Source organism: Prunus dulcis, unplaced genomic scaffold (genome assembly GCF_902201215.1).
Source record: "Prunus dulcis unplaced genomic scaffold, ALMONDv2, whole genome shotgun sequence".
NCBI classification, from domain to species: domain Eukaryota; kingdom Viridiplantae; phylum Streptophyta; class Magnoliopsida; order Rosales; family Rosaceae; genus Prunus; species Prunus dulcis.
The window spans coordinates 35,346-56,016 of NW_023010042.1; the positions used below are offsets into that span (position 1 = coordinate 35,346).

Consider the following 20,671-nt stretch of genomic DNA (forward strand, 5'->3'; position numbering starts at 1 on the left):
ATGTATGGGTTCTCCACATCAACTGGAGCAGCTTGATTGCTTCCTTCCATTTTCCTCTTGATGCACTGTTGTGAATATTACATACGTACAATAAAACAAAAGATAAGAAACTAAAAACTTCAATAAAATGGACATGTGCAAGTAGAACAAGGAGAAGGATATATTATATACAGTTCCTTCTATTGAGGGATCCCTCAAATAAACACCCTTTAGGGTCCCTTTGTAACGACCCGGTCCTAAATAAATATTTAATTATTCATTAAACATGATTAAAAAACCTTTTTTGCCCCTAGAATATTTTATTTAGTTTGAAGTGGACTTTTTGATCGGGAAGGAATTTGGGAATTCCGACTGTACCGTTACGTAGAGCACGGCGAGATGAGTCCGTAGACACATAGTGGGCTCGAATCGGAGTTGTAAGGAGAGAAATACGATCAAAATACCCTCAATGGAATAATCATAAATATTGCAAAAATGGTTTGATAAAAGTCAGAAAAGCCCTCATCTCTCTCTCTCTCTCTCTCTCTCTCTCTCTCTCTCTCCTCCTACGCGCACTCTCTCTCTCCCCGATACCTTCCCTCTCTCTCTTCGATTCACGGTCGTCCGGTGACAGCAGGACGTGAGACTGGTCACGTTCCAACCGACTCGATGTCCCGATCACGTCGCACCCAAAATCCCAGCCGAAAACCTCGAATCATCATCTTGGAGAATATCTGGATCAAGTTCCATCTAACAAAGAAAGATACCAAAGGTTAGTGGGAAGATTGATCTATTTGTCACATACTCGACCAGACATTGCTTATGCGGTGAGTGTTGTCAGTCAATTTATGCACTCTCCAAGTGAAGACCATATGAATGCAGTTCTTCGGATACTTAGATATTTGAAGTCTGCACCTGGAAAAGGACTTATGTTCTCAAAGCATGGTCATCTAAATATTGATGGTTATTCAGATACAGATTGGGCAGGTAATGTAACAGATAGAAAATCCACATCGGGTTACTTCACATTCGTGGGAGGTAATTTGGTGACATGGAGAAGCAAGAAACAGAATGTAGTAGCTTTATCCAGTGCAGAAGCCGAGTTCAGAGGCATGACTAAAGGGATTTGTGAACTTCTTTGGTTAAGAAAGTTGCTTACTGAACTTGGGTATAAACCTACATCCACAATGAATCTCTTTTGTGACAACAAGGCTGCTATAGCCATTGCACAGAATCCGGTTCAGCATGATCATACTAAACATGTTGAGGTGGATCGACACTTCATCAAACAAAAGCTTGAGGCTAAAGTGTTTCAGTTTCCTTTTGTGAAATCCGAGGATCAATTGGCGGATATTTTGACAAAGACGATTTCCAGTAAAGCATTCCACAATTCACTAGATCAGTTGGGCATTGGCGACATCTATGCACCAACGTGAGGGGGAGTGTTGGCTTGACTTGTGGATATTGACTTACTTTCCTTACACACCAAGAATTCCTATTATAATTGTAATTGATTTACTTTAATTCCTGATTTCTTACTGCAAATAGATTTAGGAATTTATTATTTACTTGTCCATTCAGGTTTCGTTGTATTATAAATATGACCTCCTACAAGGAGAAGAATACACAGAAAATTCTCACAAACAAATATTCTCTCATAGTTTTCATATTTTAGCAATACGACGTCTGTAGGAAAAGGCCTACACACCTCAAGTCATCTCCATAGGTCCACTTCATCATGGCAAGGAAGGTTTAGAAGCCATGGAAGAGCTGAAAAAGAGGTACCTACGAGATTTTATGTGTCGGACTTAGATAAGCTTGAAGGACTATATCAAGAAAATAAGGGACCAAGAAGCAAGACTGAGAAGTTGTTATGCAGAACCCATCAAGTTTAGCAGTGATGAATTTGTAAAAATCATTCTAGTGGATGCTGCCTTCACTATTGAGTTCTTATTGAGGAGACCGTTTATTAAACAAACCGTGGATGCTCAGGTATGTACAGCCTGACATGTGGATGCTTGAAAATCAGCTCCCATTCTTCATTCTTGAGGATCTTTATCACACATACATAATAACCGACTCTTTTAGGAATTATTACAGTACTCATGATCATGAGAGGCTTTCAATAATTAATATTTCAAAGAATTTCTTCACAGCTGGAATATTGAATTTGGAGGGGAAGGGAGACAAATGGAACAGAATATCATCTTCTTCTAGTTCTATTAATGTGCAACACTTTGTTGATCTTATAAGAATTTTCTATCTACCATTGGAATCAGAATTAAGAGATGCAGGGGAGCTCAAAACCTTGAACATACCTAGCATCAAAGAGATGCACCAGGCTGGAGTCAAAATTAAGGTAGGATCAAGCAAAAACTTAGTCGACATACAATTTGCAAATGGAACTCTCAAAATTCCTAAAATAATGATAACTGGTGACAAACTGCGGACCCTGGGAAATGTCATTGCCTTTGAACAATGCCATTGCATGGAAGACAACTACTTAAACGATTATGTTAGCATCATGGGTCGTTTTGCGAACACTCCAAAGGATGTGGAGTTGCTTGTTGAGTTTGGAATTTTTCAAACTGCGGGTACCACCAGCGTGGTTTCATCTATGATTACCAAACTTGCCTCTGAGGCTCTTTTCTTTGTCGACAGATTCTGTTACGCGACTCTTTGTGAAGAGCTGAACAACTTCTGCAGATCGTCCTGGAACAAATGGAAGGCAAATTTGAGACAAAATTATTTCAACACACCTTGGGCATCTATTTCTGTCATTGCCGCTGTTGTTCTCCTCACACTCACTCTCGTACAAACGGTGTGCTCTGTTATCTCTGCTACTTAACCATTAAAGGGTAAGTCCCCGCTTTGCCGCTTTCTCTTCTGACAATAATATGTAGACTCATCTCTGTTTTTATTATTTATTTATTCACTCACATGGTTCTAGCAGGAACACTTTTGGGAAACTAGTAGCATTTCAGGTCTTCATCAAGTAAAGGGATCCGAGGAAAGCCTGTGAACTCAAATCCAGATGATGAATGTAATATTTCTATTGTTTGTCCAAATTTTCACAGTGAATGAATTCAACTGCAGGTTCTTCCTATCCAGATTGTTTCTGATGAAATATTATTTATTTCTGTGTTATAAATTTTTTAGTAATGAAAAAAGAGAAGAAAAAAAAACTTCCAATGTCCACCAATCTCTGTAAAAATTAATTTGTTTTATGATTAATTTCTCCATGGTGGTGATCAAATCTTTATTCTTTTTGTGGTTAAGTTGGATCCCAAGGCCCATAAACACAAAAACTAACTCAAAGCATTCCTGGGCCTAGAAACCTCTTGGCAATCCTCAAGAAGAAGACAAGCCCAACATGATGTGGGAAGAGTCCAAGACTAAACAGCTCAAGTCGAAGGAAAAAGCATATAAAGAGAGTTTGATATTTTTCATCATCAAATCCGTTAAGAATTTTATGTATTTATTATTTTATGTATTTTTAGTACAAGCGATAGGGAGGGGTTTCTCACACACACAACTAATGTCATGGGGTTTGAACCTGAGACTTCTAGTCTACAAATCAAGACCCTTTTTCACTCCGCTAGACCCCGTTGGTTTTTTTTTTTTTTTCCTTAGGAGCATTTTAAATCTAGTAAGAAACAACCTCATTTTTTCCGGAACATTTTCATGGAATAAGCATTGCAGACTCCGCACAAAGGACACAGAAACTTCACCGAAACACAAAAGCAGATACAAAAGACTTATAGTCGACAAACCCTTGTACAAATTGTTGATTTTTAGTTGTCGTGGGGCCTGCAATGGATTATTCAAACTTCCCCAGGACGTGCATAGACATGTCAAAGCAAAGGCAAGGAAGCTACATGAGGAGTTGACCTGACTTCCAAACCAGATTCACTAGTTCTTATACTGAAATCTAGCAGAAGAGCAAGCTATCTGCATTGAGCTTTTCTAGCTACTCATCTACCAACTGCCAAAAAAAAAAAAAAAAACACTTGGGTTTCAATCCATAGCAGGTATGTTTTCAATGCCCAAACTCCTTTCTCTGTCTTTCTTTATTTTTCTATGTTTGCTTGCACATCCAATTTCTTGAAGCTTTTTAAGTGTCTTGTGTTTCATTTTAGTTGGAAATTGGAATTGAGCAAAAGGTTATGTAAATGTCGTATATAATTTTCTTCTCTTCTAATGGGATTTTGGTTTGTCTATGTTTTGACTGGAAGCATAATCTACTATCTGATATCATTACACAAAGAATTTGTTTTATTAGAATCTCCAATAATGCAGGACACGAAAAACATTCAAGACTTTCAATTCTTTTCCTTTCGAACACATAAAAAAAAAAAATGGTGTTTGTATGTTAATGTGAATTAAACTTTCGTACTGATTCACATGATTAGTAGGAATTTTTCAATCAAAACTGCATTAGAATCTTCCAAGAATAATTACAAGAAATAGAGTCGACCAGAAGAGTTTTGAATGAATTTGGTGCATTCAAATCAAATTCTTAAGGCACTAGTGTGGTATGTAAGAGTTACAAGGATCAAAAGTCTTTGTGTGTTTGGTCTTATAGTTGCAATGTTTGTATTAATTTTCTCAACCATCTTGAAAATTTGTTTATTGTTGTGTCAGTGACTATCATTTCATTATCATCCATTACGATTGACAACAACAAACACATCAGCGGAAAATGGAAGGAAGCGATCAAGCTCCACATGATATTGAAAACCCCTGCATTCCATTAGTAACTTCAATGGGCGAGGAATTGGATGGCTTGTCTCCCCTCTCCTCTTTGTGTTGCATTTATAGAGTTCCTGAACGACTACGGCGTGTGAGTGAAAAGGCCTACACACCTCAGGTAGTCTCTATAGGCCCACTTCATCATGGCAAGGAAGGCCTAAAAGCCACGGAAGATCACAAAAAGAGGTACTTACAAGATTATATACGTCGGACCAGGGTAAGCCTAGCGGATTATGTACAGAAAGTAAAAGACCAAGAAGCAAAACTGCGCAGTTGTTATGCAGAAACCATTCAGGTTAGCAGTGATGAATTTGTGAGAATCATTCTAGTGGATGCCGCCTTCATCATTGAGGTCTTGTTGAGGTATCGTTTCGATGAATTGCAGGATGAAAATGACTGCATATTTAACAAACCATATATGTTGCAGGATGTATGGCCTGACATGCGGTTGCTTGAAAATCAGCTGCCATTCTTCATTCTTGAGGAACTTTTTGACCCCGACAAAATCGAAGTCTCTTCTAACAATAACAATATTGAAAGGCTTTCGATACTCAACCTTTGCCACAATTTCTTCAAAAATCTAATGCATATAGAGGGAACAGATGGCAATATGGAGAAATTATGTGCTTCTAAAGTTGAACACTTTGTAGATTTTTGTAGAAATTTGCATCTACCTCTACCATTGAAACCACATGCTAAAGGACGACTTGAAACTCTAAACACACCCAGCATCACAGAGTTACACAGAGCAGGAGTCAAGTTTAAGGTGGGATCACCCAAAAACTTATTCAACATAAAATTCGCTAATGGGATTCTAAAAATTCCAAAATTAGCAATAAGTGATGAGACAGAGCTTACAATCAGAAACCTCCTCGCTTTTGAACAATGCCATTGCATGGAGAATTACATAAACGATTATGTTGTCATCATGGATCGCTTTGTGAACACCGCAAAGGATGTGGAGTTGCTTGTTAAGCATGGAATCGTCGAAAATAGTCTCGGTGACAGTAGTGAAGGGTCTACTCTGATTAACAACCTTGCCGATGGGGTCATAGTGGACCCTAATGACTTCTATTTTGCTATTCTTTGTGCAGACCTCAACAAGTACTGCAGAACGTCTTGGCACAAATGGCAGGCAAACTTGAGACAAAACTATTGCAACACACCTTGGGCAACTATTTCAATTGCTGCGGCTATTTTTCTCCTCATACTCACTTTTATACAAACAGTGTGCTCTGTTATCTCTGCTCTGCCTTCTAAGCGTTGAGAGTAAGTCTCTTCTTAGCCGTTTTCTCCTTGTCATTTCCTTTTGGTCCTCCACATGACACGAGCTGGGTTTGTCACCAGCCTAGAGGTGCAAGAGAGCTGGAGAAAGAAAAAGTTAGTGTATATGTAGAAAATATAGCCTCTGTTAGTGAAAGTGAGCTGTGCATGTAGAGTGATGGAAGCAATGTGGTTGTTTTATTTGTTTCTCTATGCTTGTTCGGTATGAAACTGTTGAAATTTTATAACTTTATTGTTAATCCGAGAGCTGTTATGTTGGGTACTCCAATGTAACAAATCATTGAAAATCTCATGTCGGTAGTCTTTAATCTAAGACGTCCTTTGTCAAGGGTGGTTTTGTGCAAAAACTATTTTATACCCTAAGTGAAGCCCCTATTTTATACACATGAAAAACAATTTTTGATCTTCAAAAAAAGAAATGCATATTCGAAATATAACTGAAAAAAAGTGTATTGTCTATGATTTTATTTTTGTATTTTAGGTGCATACAATTGGATCTAAAATTGCCACATAACTATCATAAACTTAGAAGCCATATAATTACGCTTACGAAATATGCTAGCGTGGGTCGCATGTGGGCATGTGTCACCCTATTACCATACTGTATGTCCTGGACGGTAGATGACTGGACCTTTGCCTCCAACCCAAATATACATATATTTTCCTCCCTTTCTTGAGCTTTATAAGCTCCATTCATAGTTGATTTCGAACCAAAACAAAGAATTCATAATTGATTTATTATTTTTCCAACTATATGCACAAGGACCTATAGTCTTTTCGAGTGTATAATTAATTAGCACGAATAAAAGGATAGAATTCTTTTCTTGCAGACCCATACATAAATGTAGATTCGATACATTTACACAGTCCACCTGTAGAATCTCTTCATAGGCACCAAAAGATTGCAAAAAGTTCACAATATTTTTAAATGTCTGATTATATAAATATCCAAAAATTATAGTTTTGACTGAACCTAGTAGTATGGGCTTGTAACTAAGCAAAACATTAAAGTAATTGATTGCTATGAAAATCTTCTCAGGTGAGGCATTAGTGGTCTTCAGCTCTTCACCTTGGCATTGGTGGGTGAAGTCACACCACATCCCCTACCCTCGGGTTTAGTAGAGTCTCCCGACCACAAAGGTTGGGCAGCGCAAGCAAACCAGAAAAATTATAGTTTTGGGAGCTTCTAATTTTATTTTATTTTTTTACACTAAACAAACACAGTTGATTTAAGTAGAAACCAATTTAGTCCTTTAGCCAAGGTTGATGGTAAAGTGGGGCCAATCACACAGTCCATATCCACCCCTTGGAATCTCCATAACCCCCAAAAAAGTTTCAAAAAAAAAATTTTCAAATAATTTCAAATGTTTGATAATGAATGTACACAAATTATAGCTCTGGGATGGGAGCTTCTAATTTTTACACTCTATAGCAACCAAAAAAAAAAAAAACCAGTTAATTTAAGTAGAAATCAATGAAGTGCTTTATTTCACTAAGCCAAGCTTGATGGTGAAGAACTGATCAACTAACATTTCTTTTGCAGGTTCTGAAAGAAAAAGTAAAGAGGAAAAAGAAAACATTGCTTTTCTGCTTTTATTATTATTTGAACCAATTAAACCGGGGTTGCATAAGCGCTTCTATTATAAAAATGTTGAAATCTTCATAAGAAATCCAAGTGCCTCCTGGTAAAGTAATTGGGAGTGCTAGCTTATTTAGAAAACGCTTCTAAACGTTTAAGCCAAAAACGGTCATAAGCGCTTTTGGTTGTTAAAAAAGCACTTTTAGCATTCTAGAAGCATTCACAAACAGGCCTGGCTATCTATGGACTTCTCCTTTTTATACCCTTGGGAGAGCTACGAACCCACTAATTAATAGGGCTCTTTAGTTTTAACCCATAAAAAACTTAACTAATTTGGAAGAAAAATTACAAGAAACAGAGTTGACCAGAAGAGTTTTGAATGAATTTGGTGCATTCAAATCGAATTCTTAAGGCACTAGTGTGGTATGTAAGAGTTACAAGGATCAAAAGTCTTTGTGTGTTTGGTCTTATAGTTGCAATGTTTGTATTAATTTTCTCAACCATCTTGAAAAATTTGTTTATTGTTGTGTCAGTGACTATCAATTCATTATCATCCATTACGATTGACAACAACAAACACATTAGCGGAAAATGGAAGGAAGCGATCAAGCTCCACATGATATTGAAAACCCTTGCATTCCATTAGTAACTTCAATGAGTGAGGAGTTGGATGGCTTGTCTTCCCTCTCCTCCTCGTGTTGCATTTATAGAGTTCCTGAACGACTACGGCGTGTGAGTGAAAATGCCTACACACCTCAGGTAGTCTCTATAGGCCCACTTCATCATGGCGAGGAAGGCCTAAAAGCCATGGAAGATCACAAAAAGAGGTACTTACAAGATTATATACGTCGGACCAGGGTAAGCCAAGCGGATTATCTACAGAAAGTAAAAGACCAAGAAGTAAAACTGCGCAGTTGTTATGCAGAAACCATTCAGGTTAGCAGTGATGAATTTGTGAGAATCATTCTAGTGGATGCCGCCTTCATCATTGAGGTCTTGTTGAGGTATCGTTTCGATGAATTGCAGATGAAAATGACCGCATATTTAACAGACCATGGATGTTGCAGGACTTATGGCCTGACATGCGGTTGCTTGAAAATCAGCTGCCATTCTTCATTCTTGAGGAACTTTTTGTTGGCGTGACTTGTGGATATTGACTTACTTTCCTTACACACCAAGAATTCCTATTATAATTGTAATTGATTTACTTTAATTCCTGATTTCCTACTGCAAATAGATTTAGGAATTTATTATTTACTTACCCATTCAGGTTTCGTTGTATTATAAATATGACCTCCTACAAGGAGAAGAATACACAGAAAATTCCCACAAACAAATATTCTCTCATAGTTTTCATATTTTAGCATGGTATCAGAGCGGCGATCTTGGAATTGCTGACTCTAGTTTCAAACCCCCGCCGCTGCTATGGGGGTTGATGATTTTTTCAACCCTCATGGAAGTAGCACCACCGACTCCTTCTCTCATTCTCCACCAACCATTGTTGAGTTGAGTGCCCAGATGGCTCCGCTCCTACAGATGCAGACTTTAACCCCGAACCCGATCCAGAATCAGGATCCTCTTTTGACGACCCCGACCCGCGACCCTGACTATGACTACTCCGACGACCCCGACCCCCACTCCGATGATGACCCCAACCCCGAATTTGTCTCTGATTCAGACCCTGATCCCGATTTTGACTCTGACTCGGCCCCGACTCAGGCTCAGATTCCGATCCCAATTCCTACTCAACCTGTATCCTATGCATCTTCTGCTGCACAGATTATGACTTCTAGACTAACGACCCCGACACATGGACCAGATTGCGCATATTGTGGTGATCCGAGACACACTTGTGAGACTTGTTTTAAATCGCATGGCTACCCCAATTGGTGGGCTACTCTTACAGATCGAGGACAATGCAATATGACCAATAATGGTACTGGTTATGGATTCCATACTTCCGATAAGATTGATTCCAAGAGCTGGATAATTGATTCCGGTGCAACTGATCATATGACGTTTGATCCTGATGATTTTCTGAATACTACACAACCTCGACGAACCTGTATTGCAAATGCCAATGGTGTTACTTATCCTGTGACAGGGGCTGGCACTGTTGCACTCTCATCCTCTCTCACACTATCTAATACTTTACTTGTTCCATCTTTATCCACTAAATTGTTGTCAGTTAGTCAGCTTACTGAACAATTGAATTGTTGTGTACTCATTTACCCGAGTTTTTGTTTGCTTCAGGATATTCACACTAAGGAGATTCTTGGTCGTGGTACTAAGAGAGGGGGGCTATATTATGTCGATGACTTCAGTCCCGGCATGGCTAACAGCGTGACACATCCCTTTGATAGCAAACAAAAGCAAATCTGGTTGTGGCACCGTCGATTGGGACATCCGTCTTTTAGTTATATGAAGCATCTTATACCAGATTTATTCTCAGGTTTCAAGGACTCCGACTTCACATGTGATACTTGTATTTTGGCCAAGAGTCACCGTGTGCCCTACCCGTTGAGTACGAACAAGTGTACTACTCCATTTACGTTAATTCACTCTGATGTCTGGGGACCTTCTCCTATCACTGCTCCTTCTGGTGTTCGATGGTTTGTCACATTCATCGATGATTGTACACGGATGACATGGCTTTATTTGCTGAAGAATAAAAACGAAGTGTTTTCCTGTTTTCAGTCCTTCCACAAACAGATGAAAACTCAGTTTAATGCTCAAATCCAGATTCTTCGCTCAGACAATGGTGGAGAATTTGTCAATCATGACTTTCAGACTTACTTCCAACAACATGGAATTATCCATGAGACGACTTGTCCTCAGACACCACAACAAAATGGTGTTGCTGAACGAAAGAATCGACATCTTCTTGAAACCGCCCGAGCACTTCTGATTGGCGCTCATGTTCCTCGCCATCACTGGGATGATGCTATTGTCACCGCAGTTCATCTGATCAACCGCATGCCTTCTGGTGTACTGACCTTTAAAACTCCCTTACAGGTGCTTGCACAACACAGACCTCTGCCTTCTGTTTTGGTACTCACACCCCGAATCTTTGGATGTGTGGCTTTCGTTCATCTCCACAAAAATCAACGTAGCAAACTTGATCCATGTGCGCTTCGTTGTGTTTTTGTGGGTTATGCCACTCATCAGAAAGGCTACCGCTGTTATCACCCTCCTACCCAACGAACCTATGTCACTTTGGATGTGACCTTTCTGGAATCTGAGCTGTTCTTCCATGACCCATCATCCAATTCTACACTTCAGGGGGAGATACGAAGTGAAGAGCAGAATTGGAGCAACTTGGAAAATAAAGAAATTCTCCTTTGTACAGAAATGATTGATCATTCCGAGTCTGGAGCACGAGATTACTCTCTGTCGAAAAGCGACCAATCGCCCATTCATAGCGATCAATTGCCTGACCCACCTGATCCATGCGAAGATATTTCTGATCCGAGTCTCACACCTACAGACAATACAGAACAACAAGATGAAGACCCCCCTCTAACTCAACAGTACCAACAGACCAATCTCCTGAGAATATCCTTGAGGTAACTACTCCTACTAGACTTGTGCATTTAGATGATAAAACTATTGGATATCAATTACCTTTCAGGCAAAATCGTGGGAAGCCACCAAACCGTTATTCACCTGATATTGGCAAGACATCCAAGTATCCAATTGCAAATCATGTATCCACTGAGAAGCTGTCTGAACCACTCAAGGCTTTTGTGCATCAGTTGTCTGCTATCCATATTCCAACCAAGGTCTCTGAAGCATTGAAAGATCCTAAGTGGGTCCAAGCTATAAAAGAGGAGATGAAAGCCCTTGAGAAAAATCAGACTTGGACATTGGAGACTATACCCCGAGAAAAAAAGACTATCGGATGTAGATGGGTGTTTACTATAAAACACAATGCAGATGGATCTATCGAGCGATACAAGGCAAGACTTGTGGCAAAAGGGTACACACAGACCTATGGTATAGACTATGAAGAAACCTTTGCTCCAGTTGCAAAGTTAAACACCGTCAGAGTCTTATTGTCCCTTGCAGCTAATTTGGATTGGCCACTACACCAGTTTGATGTAAAGAATGCTTTTCTACATGGCGAACTCACGGAGGAGGTGTACATGGACATTCCTCCTGGATATAATACTACTCAGACTGGAACAGTTTGCAGGTTACGAAAAGCATTGTATGGATTGAAACAATCACCACGTGCATGGTTTGGACGGTTCACCATGGCAATGAAGAACAATGGTTTCAAACAATGCAACTCAGATCATACTCTGTTCTTGAAACATCGAAAAGGGAAGGTAACAGCATTAATAATCTATGTTGATGATATGATTATTACTGGGAATGATAAACAGGAAATATCACAGCTACAAGACTATCTGGCTACGGAGTTTGAGATGAAGGATCTAGGTGGACTCAAGTATTTCTTGGGAATTGAGGTGGCTCGATCGCAGCAAGGCATATTTCTCTCTCAAAGGAAATATGTCTTAGACTTGTTGACAGACACAGGAATGCTAGATTGTAAACCTGCGGACACTCCTATTGTTCAGAATCATCATCTTGGAGAATATCCGGATCAAGTTCTAACTAACAAAGAAAGATACCAAAGGTTAGTGGGAAGATTGATCTATTTGTCACATACTCGACCAGACATTGCTTATGCGGTGAGCGTTGTCAATCAATTTATGCACTCTCCAAGTGAAGACCATATGAATGCAGTTCTTCGGATACTTAGATATTTGAAGTCTGCACCTGGAAAAGGACTTATGTTCTCAAAGCATGGTCATCTAAATATTGATGGTTATTCAGATGCAGATTGGGCAGGTAATGTAACAGATAGAAAATCCACATCGGGTTACTTCACATTCGTGGGAGGTAATTTGGTGACATGGAGAAGCAAGAAACAGAATGTAGTAGCTTTATCCAGTGCAGAAGCCGAGTTCAGAGGCATGACTAAAGGGATTTGTGAACTTCTTTGGTTAAGAAAGTTGCTTACTGAACTTGGGTATAAACCTACATCCACAATGAATCTCTTTTGTGACAACAAGGTTGCTATAGCCATTGCACAGAATCCGGTTCAGCATGATCGTACTAAACATGTTGAGGTGGATCGACACTTCATCAAACAAAAGCTTGAGGCTAAAGTGTTTCAGTTTCCTTTTGTGAAATCCGAGGATCAATTGGCGGATATTTTGACAAAGGCGATTTCCAGTAAAGCATTCCACAATTCACTAGATCAGTTGGGCATTGGCGACATCTATGCACCAACGTGAGGGGGAGTGTTGGCGTGACTTGTGGATATTGACTTACTTTCCTTACACACCAAGAATTCCTATTATAATTGTAATTGATTTACTTTAATTCCTGATTTCCTACTGCAAATAGATTTAGGAATTTATTATTTACTTACCCATTCAGGTTTCATTGTATTATAAATATGACCTCCTACAAGGAGAAGAATACACAGAAAATTCCCACAAACAAATATTCTCTCATAGTTTTCAAATTTTAGCACTTTTTGACCCCGAAAAAATCATAGTCTCTTCTAACAATAACAATATTGAGAGGCTTTCGATGCTTAACCTTTGCCACAATTTCTGCAGAACTCTAATGCATATAGAGGGAACGGATGGCAATAAGGAGAAATTATGTGCTTCTAAAGTAGAACACTTCGTAGATTTTTGTAGAAATTTGTATCTACCTCTACCATTGAAACCACCTGCTAAAGGGCGACTTGAAACTCTTAAACACACCCAGCATCGCAGAGTTACACAGAGCAGGAGTCAAGTTTAAGGTGGGATCACCCAAAAACTTATTCGACATACAATTCGCTAATGGGATTCTAGAAATTCCAAAATTAGCAATAAGTGATGAGACAGAGCTTACAATCAGAAACCTCCTTGCCTTTGAACAATGCCATTGCATGGAGAATTACATAAACAATTATGTTGTCATCATGGATTGCTTTGTGAACACCGCAAAGGATGTGGAGTTGGTTGTTAAGCAAGGAATCATCCAAAATATGCTCGGTGACAGTTGTAGATGGTCTACTCTGATTAACAATCTTGCAGATGGGGTCATTGTGGACTCTAATGACTTCTATTTTGCTATTCTTTGTGCAGACCTCAACAAGTACTGCAGAACGTCTTGGCACAAATGGCAGGCAAACTTGAGACAAAACTATTGCAACACACCTTGGGCAACTATTTCAATTGCTGCGGCTATTTTTCTCCTCATACTCACTTTTATACAAGCAGTGTGCTCTGTTATCTCTGCTCTGCCTTCTAAGTGTTGAGAGTAAGTCTCTCCTTAGCCGTTTTCTCCTTGTCATTTCCTTTTGGTCCTCCACATGACGCGAGCTGGGTTTGTCACCAGCCTGCTGGTGTAAGAGAGCTGGAGAAAGAAAAAGTTAGTGTATATGTAGAAAATATAGCCTCTGTTGTACAGTGATGGAAGCAATGTGGTTGTTTTATTTGTTTCTCTATGCTTGTTAGGTATGAAACTGTTGAAATTTTATAACTTTATTGTTAATCAGAGAGCTGTTATGTTGGGTACTCCAAATGTAACAAATCATTGATGTCATGAATCTAAGACATCCTTCATCAAAGGAGGTTTTGTGCAAAAACTATAAGTGAAGCCCCTATATCATACACATGAAATACATTTTATTTTTCTTCCAAAAAAAAAAAAAAAAGGCAATGCATATTCAAAATATAAGTGAAAAAAAGTGTATTCTCTATGATTTTGTTTCTGTATTTTGGATGTGTGCAATTGGATCTAAAATTGACACATAACTATGATATACTTAGAAGACATATAATACACTTACGAAATATGCTAGCGTCGGCCGCATGTGGGCGTATGTCACCTTATTACAACTCTTAAGCCTTTTCGATACTATATATCCTGGAAGGTAGATGATTGGACATTTGCCTCCGACCCAAATGTACACATATTTTCCTTCCTTTCTTGAGCTTATAACTTTTAAGCTTCCAAAACTCCATTCGTATTTAATTTCGAACCCAGATAAAAAAAATTCATAATTGATTTATTGTTTTTCCCATACATATGAATTAGGACGAAAAGGATAGAATTCTTGTCCAGAGGACCCAATACATATTAAAGCTAGATTCGATACACTTACACTGGACCGGATTCGCTGTCTCCAAATTGATTTTCCTCCATTTCGCCCCACTAGTCAGCTAGCTTAACAGAGGGTTAACTCTGTTTTTTTTAATTATTTGACAATTAAGAAAAATGTATTAACCAATAACTCATGCTGGGTTCGGGGGTGAAAAAAAAGAAGGGGTGAGGGGTCTGTTGGGTAGGGGATTGGTGTGGCAGTGGAGGGTGGTGGTCATGGGGACTGGGAGGAGAAGAAAACGGCAGGTGGGGGGGGAGGAGGGGTGGGTTCTGGGTCTGTGGGTCCTTAGGATTTTTTTTTTCCTTTAATTTTTACCAAAAATATTATATTTTTTAATGATTTGACAAACTATTAGATGACATGTTGGTAGGGGGAATTGGCAATAAAAATTAGTTCGTGCACCTAATTTTCCAAAAAAAAAGTTGAGGGTGCAGATTGAAAGTGACGTACAAGTTCAAGGGGTAAATCAACAATTAACCTTTAAGTAAAAGCAGGATGTACATGTGAAAATAAGACAATATATGAATTGAAGCCAGTGTCGGACGGTATGAAGTATTTTAGAGTGATTGAAGGCAATTTGACAATCCGTATGCTTGCTTTATTGTTTATCTTTGCATGGGAGATTCATATTTGTGTTGTTGAAAACTTGAAACCTCTTGTTTTAATCAAGAAATTATAGTTATAAGCTATACACATTTTGGTTCTGCCATCATCTTCAAAATTAAGTTTTGCAGTTTCAAGTGTTCTCTAATGATGATACAAAATATATTATTATTGTTTTTTTTTATTGAAGCAAATTAGTGCGGAAAAGATGATATAAAATCAAAGTATACTGGATCCTTGCTATACACAGTAAAAGAAGAGACCAAAGATTGATAGGGAGGAATATGCATGCTTGAAAAATAGTTAAAGAATATGTGGGAATTTCTTGCTCAAATGGTAGATCACCTCCACACCCACGGTAACAATTCCATTCTTGCCCCATCCAATGAAGCAAAAAGGAGGTTAATCAGAGGCTTCTCGCCATTATATAATAGTCAATGTACATTGTAAGAATAATAACTTGAACGCGGGAGTACATAGCGACAGAGAAGAAACTAGAGGAGTTCTTCAGTTTCTGCAGGTAAGTTTCTCTTGCACATAATATTACTTTTTGTTTTCAATCCTTGATTTTTGTGACTACAAACTCATTGCATTTGTTATATAAGTATACTTGAACGTGTCAAATATGCGCATAAACATGTAAAAGAAAGGCAGAACTATACTGAAGAAAAAATAAAGAAAGAAATTAATACAGTAGAAAAGAAGTATATGTTGTCACCAGCAATTCTTTAACCATTGATGACAATATCAAATTTTGAAACAAACATATTAAATTTCTTTTTAAGCATTTTACAAAGGGGTTTATTTTTGTCTTTAAAATTTTGAAGATAAGGTGAGTGGGGAAATAGGACAGAGGATGGAAATAGCAGTACTCCTTTGAAAATAAGCCATGCAAATTTCGTTGGGTGTGCACAAGTTTCATTGATGACAATACAATTTGTGAAACAAACATATTAAATTTCCTTCTTAAGCAGCAAATTTGAAAATGAAGCTGAGCAAAATTTCGTTGTCTCTGACTTGTCCCCTTAGAATAAACTTGGCTTCTTTCATTAAAGCTTGAAGTAGCACAGTCCTACACCTACCAAATTAAGAGTAATTGCTCTCTAAAATTTAAAGAATCAATAGAAAATTTGTTTAGCTGTAGAGGTACAAACACTCAATTCCTTTCTTTCTTCGCACTTGGAATTACTTTAACAGGGCTGTACCGTGTTTTTGTATCTAAGGTTGGTCAGTTTTAGATTTTGGCAAAATATATATCTATATATAGTGAATTCGAACTTTGGCCAATAAGTAGATTTGGTTTCCACCTCTTATTCCATGCCAGGCAGCTTATGAATGGCTATATAATTGCAATATCCTGATTGTATTTCCTTGAACATTTTGATTTCGTTATTGGGAATGGAAAATAACGAAATGTTTCTTGATTGTTTTATCAGTAATTCAGTTATCCATACTCATCATTATTGTAATCTGTTACAATCGGAACACCACATATAGTCAGGAGCTGGAAAATGGCAGGAAGCCATCAAGCTGCTCAAAATGACATAGAAAACCCATACATTTCATTAGCAAATTCGATGAGAAAAGGGTTCAATAGCTTGTCTCCCCCATCCTCCGAGTGCTGTATCTACAGAGTTCCTCAACGACTACGAAGTGTGAATGAAAAGCTCTGCACACCTCAGGTGGTCTCTATAGGCCCACTTCACCATGGAAAGGAAGGCTTGAATGTCGTATAGGAAGAGCACAAACAGAGATACCTGCAAGATTTTATAGGTCGGACCAATGTGAGTTTGGAGGATTATATTAAGAAAATAAAGGACCACGAAGCAAGATTGAGACGTTGTTATGGAGAACCCATCAAGTTTAGCAGTGATGAATTTGTAACAATCATTCTAGTGGATGCCGCCTTCGTTATTGAGCTCTTATTGAAGGACTACTTCAAATTTTGGGATGAAAATGACCGCATATTTGACAAACCAGGTATGTTGCAAGATGTATGGACAGATATGTGGTTGCTTGAAAATCAGTTGCCATTCTTCATTCTCGAGGATCTTTTCGACCCACAGAAAATTACACTCCCTGCTGATGCTGACAATAACTGCATTACTGAGGGGCTTTCAATAATTAGTCTTTCTTTCAGTTTCTTCGAACATCTATTGCCTGTTGACAAAATGGAAGACAATTTGGAGACTTTTAGATCAGTGGCACATATTGTTGATCTTTTCAGGAAAATATTTAAACTCTATCAACCGTTGGAATCAAAAGCTGGAGGGGAACTCCCATCATCCATACCCAGCTTGACAGAATTACAGCACACTGGAGTCAAGTTTGAGGCGCGACAAGGTGAAAACATATTTGACATACAATTCAGTAGCACCAATGGGGTTCTGAAGATCCCACCATTTCCATTGAGGTTCACTACAGAAATAATGAGAAATGTCCTTGCCTTTGAACAATTGCATTACCCGATGAGTAGTGATAATTACACATGAGTCAGTATGTTTCCTTAATGGGTGGTTTGGTGAAAACCTCAGGGGATGTGGAGTTGCTTATTGAGTATGGAATCGCATATTCTGAGAGATATCTGATACGCGGAAACATTGAGGGGTTTACTTCATTATTAGTTAACAGCCTTTTCATTGGGGTTCCTATAGATGTTGATAACTTCTATTATGCTCATGTTTGTGACGAACTGAACAAGTACTACAGCAAGCGGTGGAACAAATGGAAGGCGATTTTGAGACAAAACTATTTCAACACACCTTGGGCAGCTATTTCTGTCATTGCAGCTGTTGTTCTTCTCATACTTACTCTCATACAAACTGTCGCCTCTGTTGTCTCTGCTACTTTACTTAATGTTCAAGTATTTTAGAGAGTGATTAAAGAATTGTTGTGGCCATTGTTTTCTTAGTTCGTGTGACTATTGTTGTAAGCTTCATTCATGTGTGTGGCTATTGTTTAGCCAACATGCATGCACATTTTACCAAGTTCCTTTCTAGCCTGACATTTTGGTAGTCTTCTCCGCAACATTTTGGTCATCCTCGTATCCATGATCTTCAAAATCAACTTTTGCAGTTTCAATTGTTCTCTAATATAATCCACAAGATCCCTTAAACTAAAAAAATCGAATTTATCATTTCATGAAAAATTAGTATATTAACGTAGAAGAGTATGGGCTACTTGGTCATTTCATGACAGTGTGCTGTGTGCATGTAGGGTGATACAAAACATATTGTTTCTTGACTGAAGCAAGTTAGTGCCGAAAAGATAATTTAAAATCAAAGTACTGGATCCCTGCTATGCACAGTAAAAGAAGAAACCAAAGATTGATAGGAAGGAATATGCATGCTTGAAAAATAGTTGAAGAATATGTGGGAATTTCTTGCTCAAATGGTAGAACACCTCCACATCCAAGGTAACAATTCCATTCTTTTCAAAAGGGGTTCAAAAATATAATTAGAGCCTTCTCGCCATTATACAATAGTGTCCGTACAGTCTGTGCATTATAACAATACTAACCTCAATGCGGGAGTACAAGGCGAAAGAGAGAAACTAGAGTTGTTCTTCAATTTCTGCAGGTAAGTTTCTCTAGCACATAATTTACTCTCTTGTTTTCAATCCTTGATTTTGTGACAAACTCTTTGCATTCGTTAAAAATAATTAAAGAAAGGCAGAACTGTACTGAAGGAAAATAAAGAAAGAAAGAAGTATGTTGTGGGTGTGCACAAGTATTATTGATAACAATTAATACAATTTGTAAAACAAACGTATTAAATTTCTTTTTTCTTTTTTTTTTGTCAAAACGTATTAAATTTCTTCTTAAGCAGCACATTTGAAAATCAAGCTCGTTTGGGACTGCTTCTCTATGAAGCACTTCTGCTTATAAGTGCTTCTAGCAAGCGCTTTTATTATAAAAATGTTGAAATTTTCATAAGAAATCTAAGTGCTTCTTGGTAAAGCACTTTAGAGTGCTTTCTGTAAAAGCACATAGCAAATGCTTCTTTAGAAAGCACTTTTATGATCTAGAAGCGTAGAAGCACTTCTAAACTTTTCTGCCAAACGCTATCAATAGTTGTCAAAAAAGCACTTTTAGCTATCCTAGAAGCATTCCCAAACATACCCTTACTTCTCCTTTTTATACCCTTTATCCCAAAGGTATAAAAAGGATTGAGCTACAAACTCACTAATTAATACAACATGCCAAGCCTTAGAAAGGTAAAGCCATAAGCATAACATGAACAGTGAAAAGAGTCACGATTTTCAATTGTTATTTGTTTTGTTAACTTATAGCTGTCCTAGAAGCATTCCCAAACATACCCTTACTTCTCCTTTTTATACCCTTTATCCCAAAGGTATAAAAAGGATTGAGCTACAAACCCACTAATTAATACAACATGCCAAGCCTTAGAAAGGTAAAGCCATAAGCATAACATGAACAGTGAAAAGAGTCACGATTTTCAATTGTTATTTGTTTTGTTAACTTATCACCAGGTTTCACTACATATGGATGGACTTCGGCAACTATTACTGCAACAAGCAGAGGAACAAATGGAAGGCGATTTTCAAGCAAGACTATATTTGAACACACCTTGGCAACTATTTTATGTCATTGCAGCTGTTGTTCTTCTCATACATACAAACTTTCTGCCCTGTTGTCTCTGTTACTTAACTTAATGTTCAAGTATTTTAGAGATCGATTGAACCATTGTTGTGCCTATTGTTTTCTTATAGTTCGTTTGTGTGAGTGGTGGTGATATTCAAATTATTTGTTTGATGTAAGACCAAATATATAATTTTTAACAAATGTATCAGGGGTAACTCCCTTGGCACTGAGAGTTTGAATCGCTCATTTATATACAAACAGAAGAACCTCCACTTCCCTAGTTTATTTTATTTCTTTTGGCTCTGTGGAGCATACTTCTAAGTAATTTTCATAGGCACTGTTCACCCGTTTAAAATTTGTTTTAGTGATGGTAGGGTAAAGTTCCCCATTGTCTCGAAAACCATTGAATGATCAGCAAGTCAACTTTCTTTTGTGTGCGAGCATACCACCGCTAGCAATGAAAATCCTAGCAGACTTCTTAAAAATGGATAACTTGCGCCCCAAGTTACTGATTTATAAACAAGCGGTTGTGAATTTGGGTGAGGAATATCTCCCAAGTAAGTTCTTTTTTTGCCTCAGACTGGTGAGGACTTCATAATTTTTCACAATACAAAACTGGTAGTTCTGGCCAGAATAGATGATAAGAAAGTGAACTGTTTTAGGCAGGCCAGCCCATGGTGAACTGAAATAGTCT

At 38.1% G+C, this 20,671-nt stretch overlaps 1 protein-coding gene and 3 pseudogenes across 2 annotated transcripts; all 4 read left to right on the plus strand.

Moving 5' to 3' along the window:
* Nucleotides 1-648: 648 nt before the first annotated feature.
* LOC117612658 lies at nucleotides 649-2,827 on the plus strand (annotated as a pseudogene). Its single transcript, XR_004583500.1, has 2 exons — nucleotides 649-751; nucleotides 1,655-2,827. The product of XR_004583500.1 is annotated as a UPF0481 protein At3g47200-like (transcript).
* A 1,806-nt stretch (nucleotides 2,828-4,633) lies between these two features.
* On the plus strand, nucleotides 4,634-6,214 carry LOC117612661 (UPF0481 protein At3g47200-like). The gene has a single exon (XM_034341334.1). It carries the CDS (start codon nucleotides 4,682-4,684, stop codon nucleotides 5,996-5,998), a length of 1,317 nt encoding a protein of 438 aa, XP_034197225.1. The 5' UTR covers nucleotides 4,634-4,681; the 3' UTR covers nucleotides 5,999-6,214.
* Nucleotides 6,215-8,185: 1,971 nt separating this feature from the next.
* On the plus strand, nucleotides 8,186-13,930 carry LOC117612662 (annotated as a pseudogene).
* A 2,955-nt stretch (nucleotides 13,931-16,885) lies between these two features.
* On the plus strand, nucleotides 16,886-18,246 carry LOC117612659 (annotated as a pseudogene).
* The last annotated feature ends 2,425 nt before the right edge of the window (nucleotides 18,247-20,671 follow it).

What these genes read in the sequence shown, in the direction of transcription:
- LOC117612661 (XM_034341334.1), top strand. Translation starts at nt 4,682, where the DNA reads ATGGAAGGAAGCGATCAAGCTCCACATGATATTGAAAACCCCTGCATT.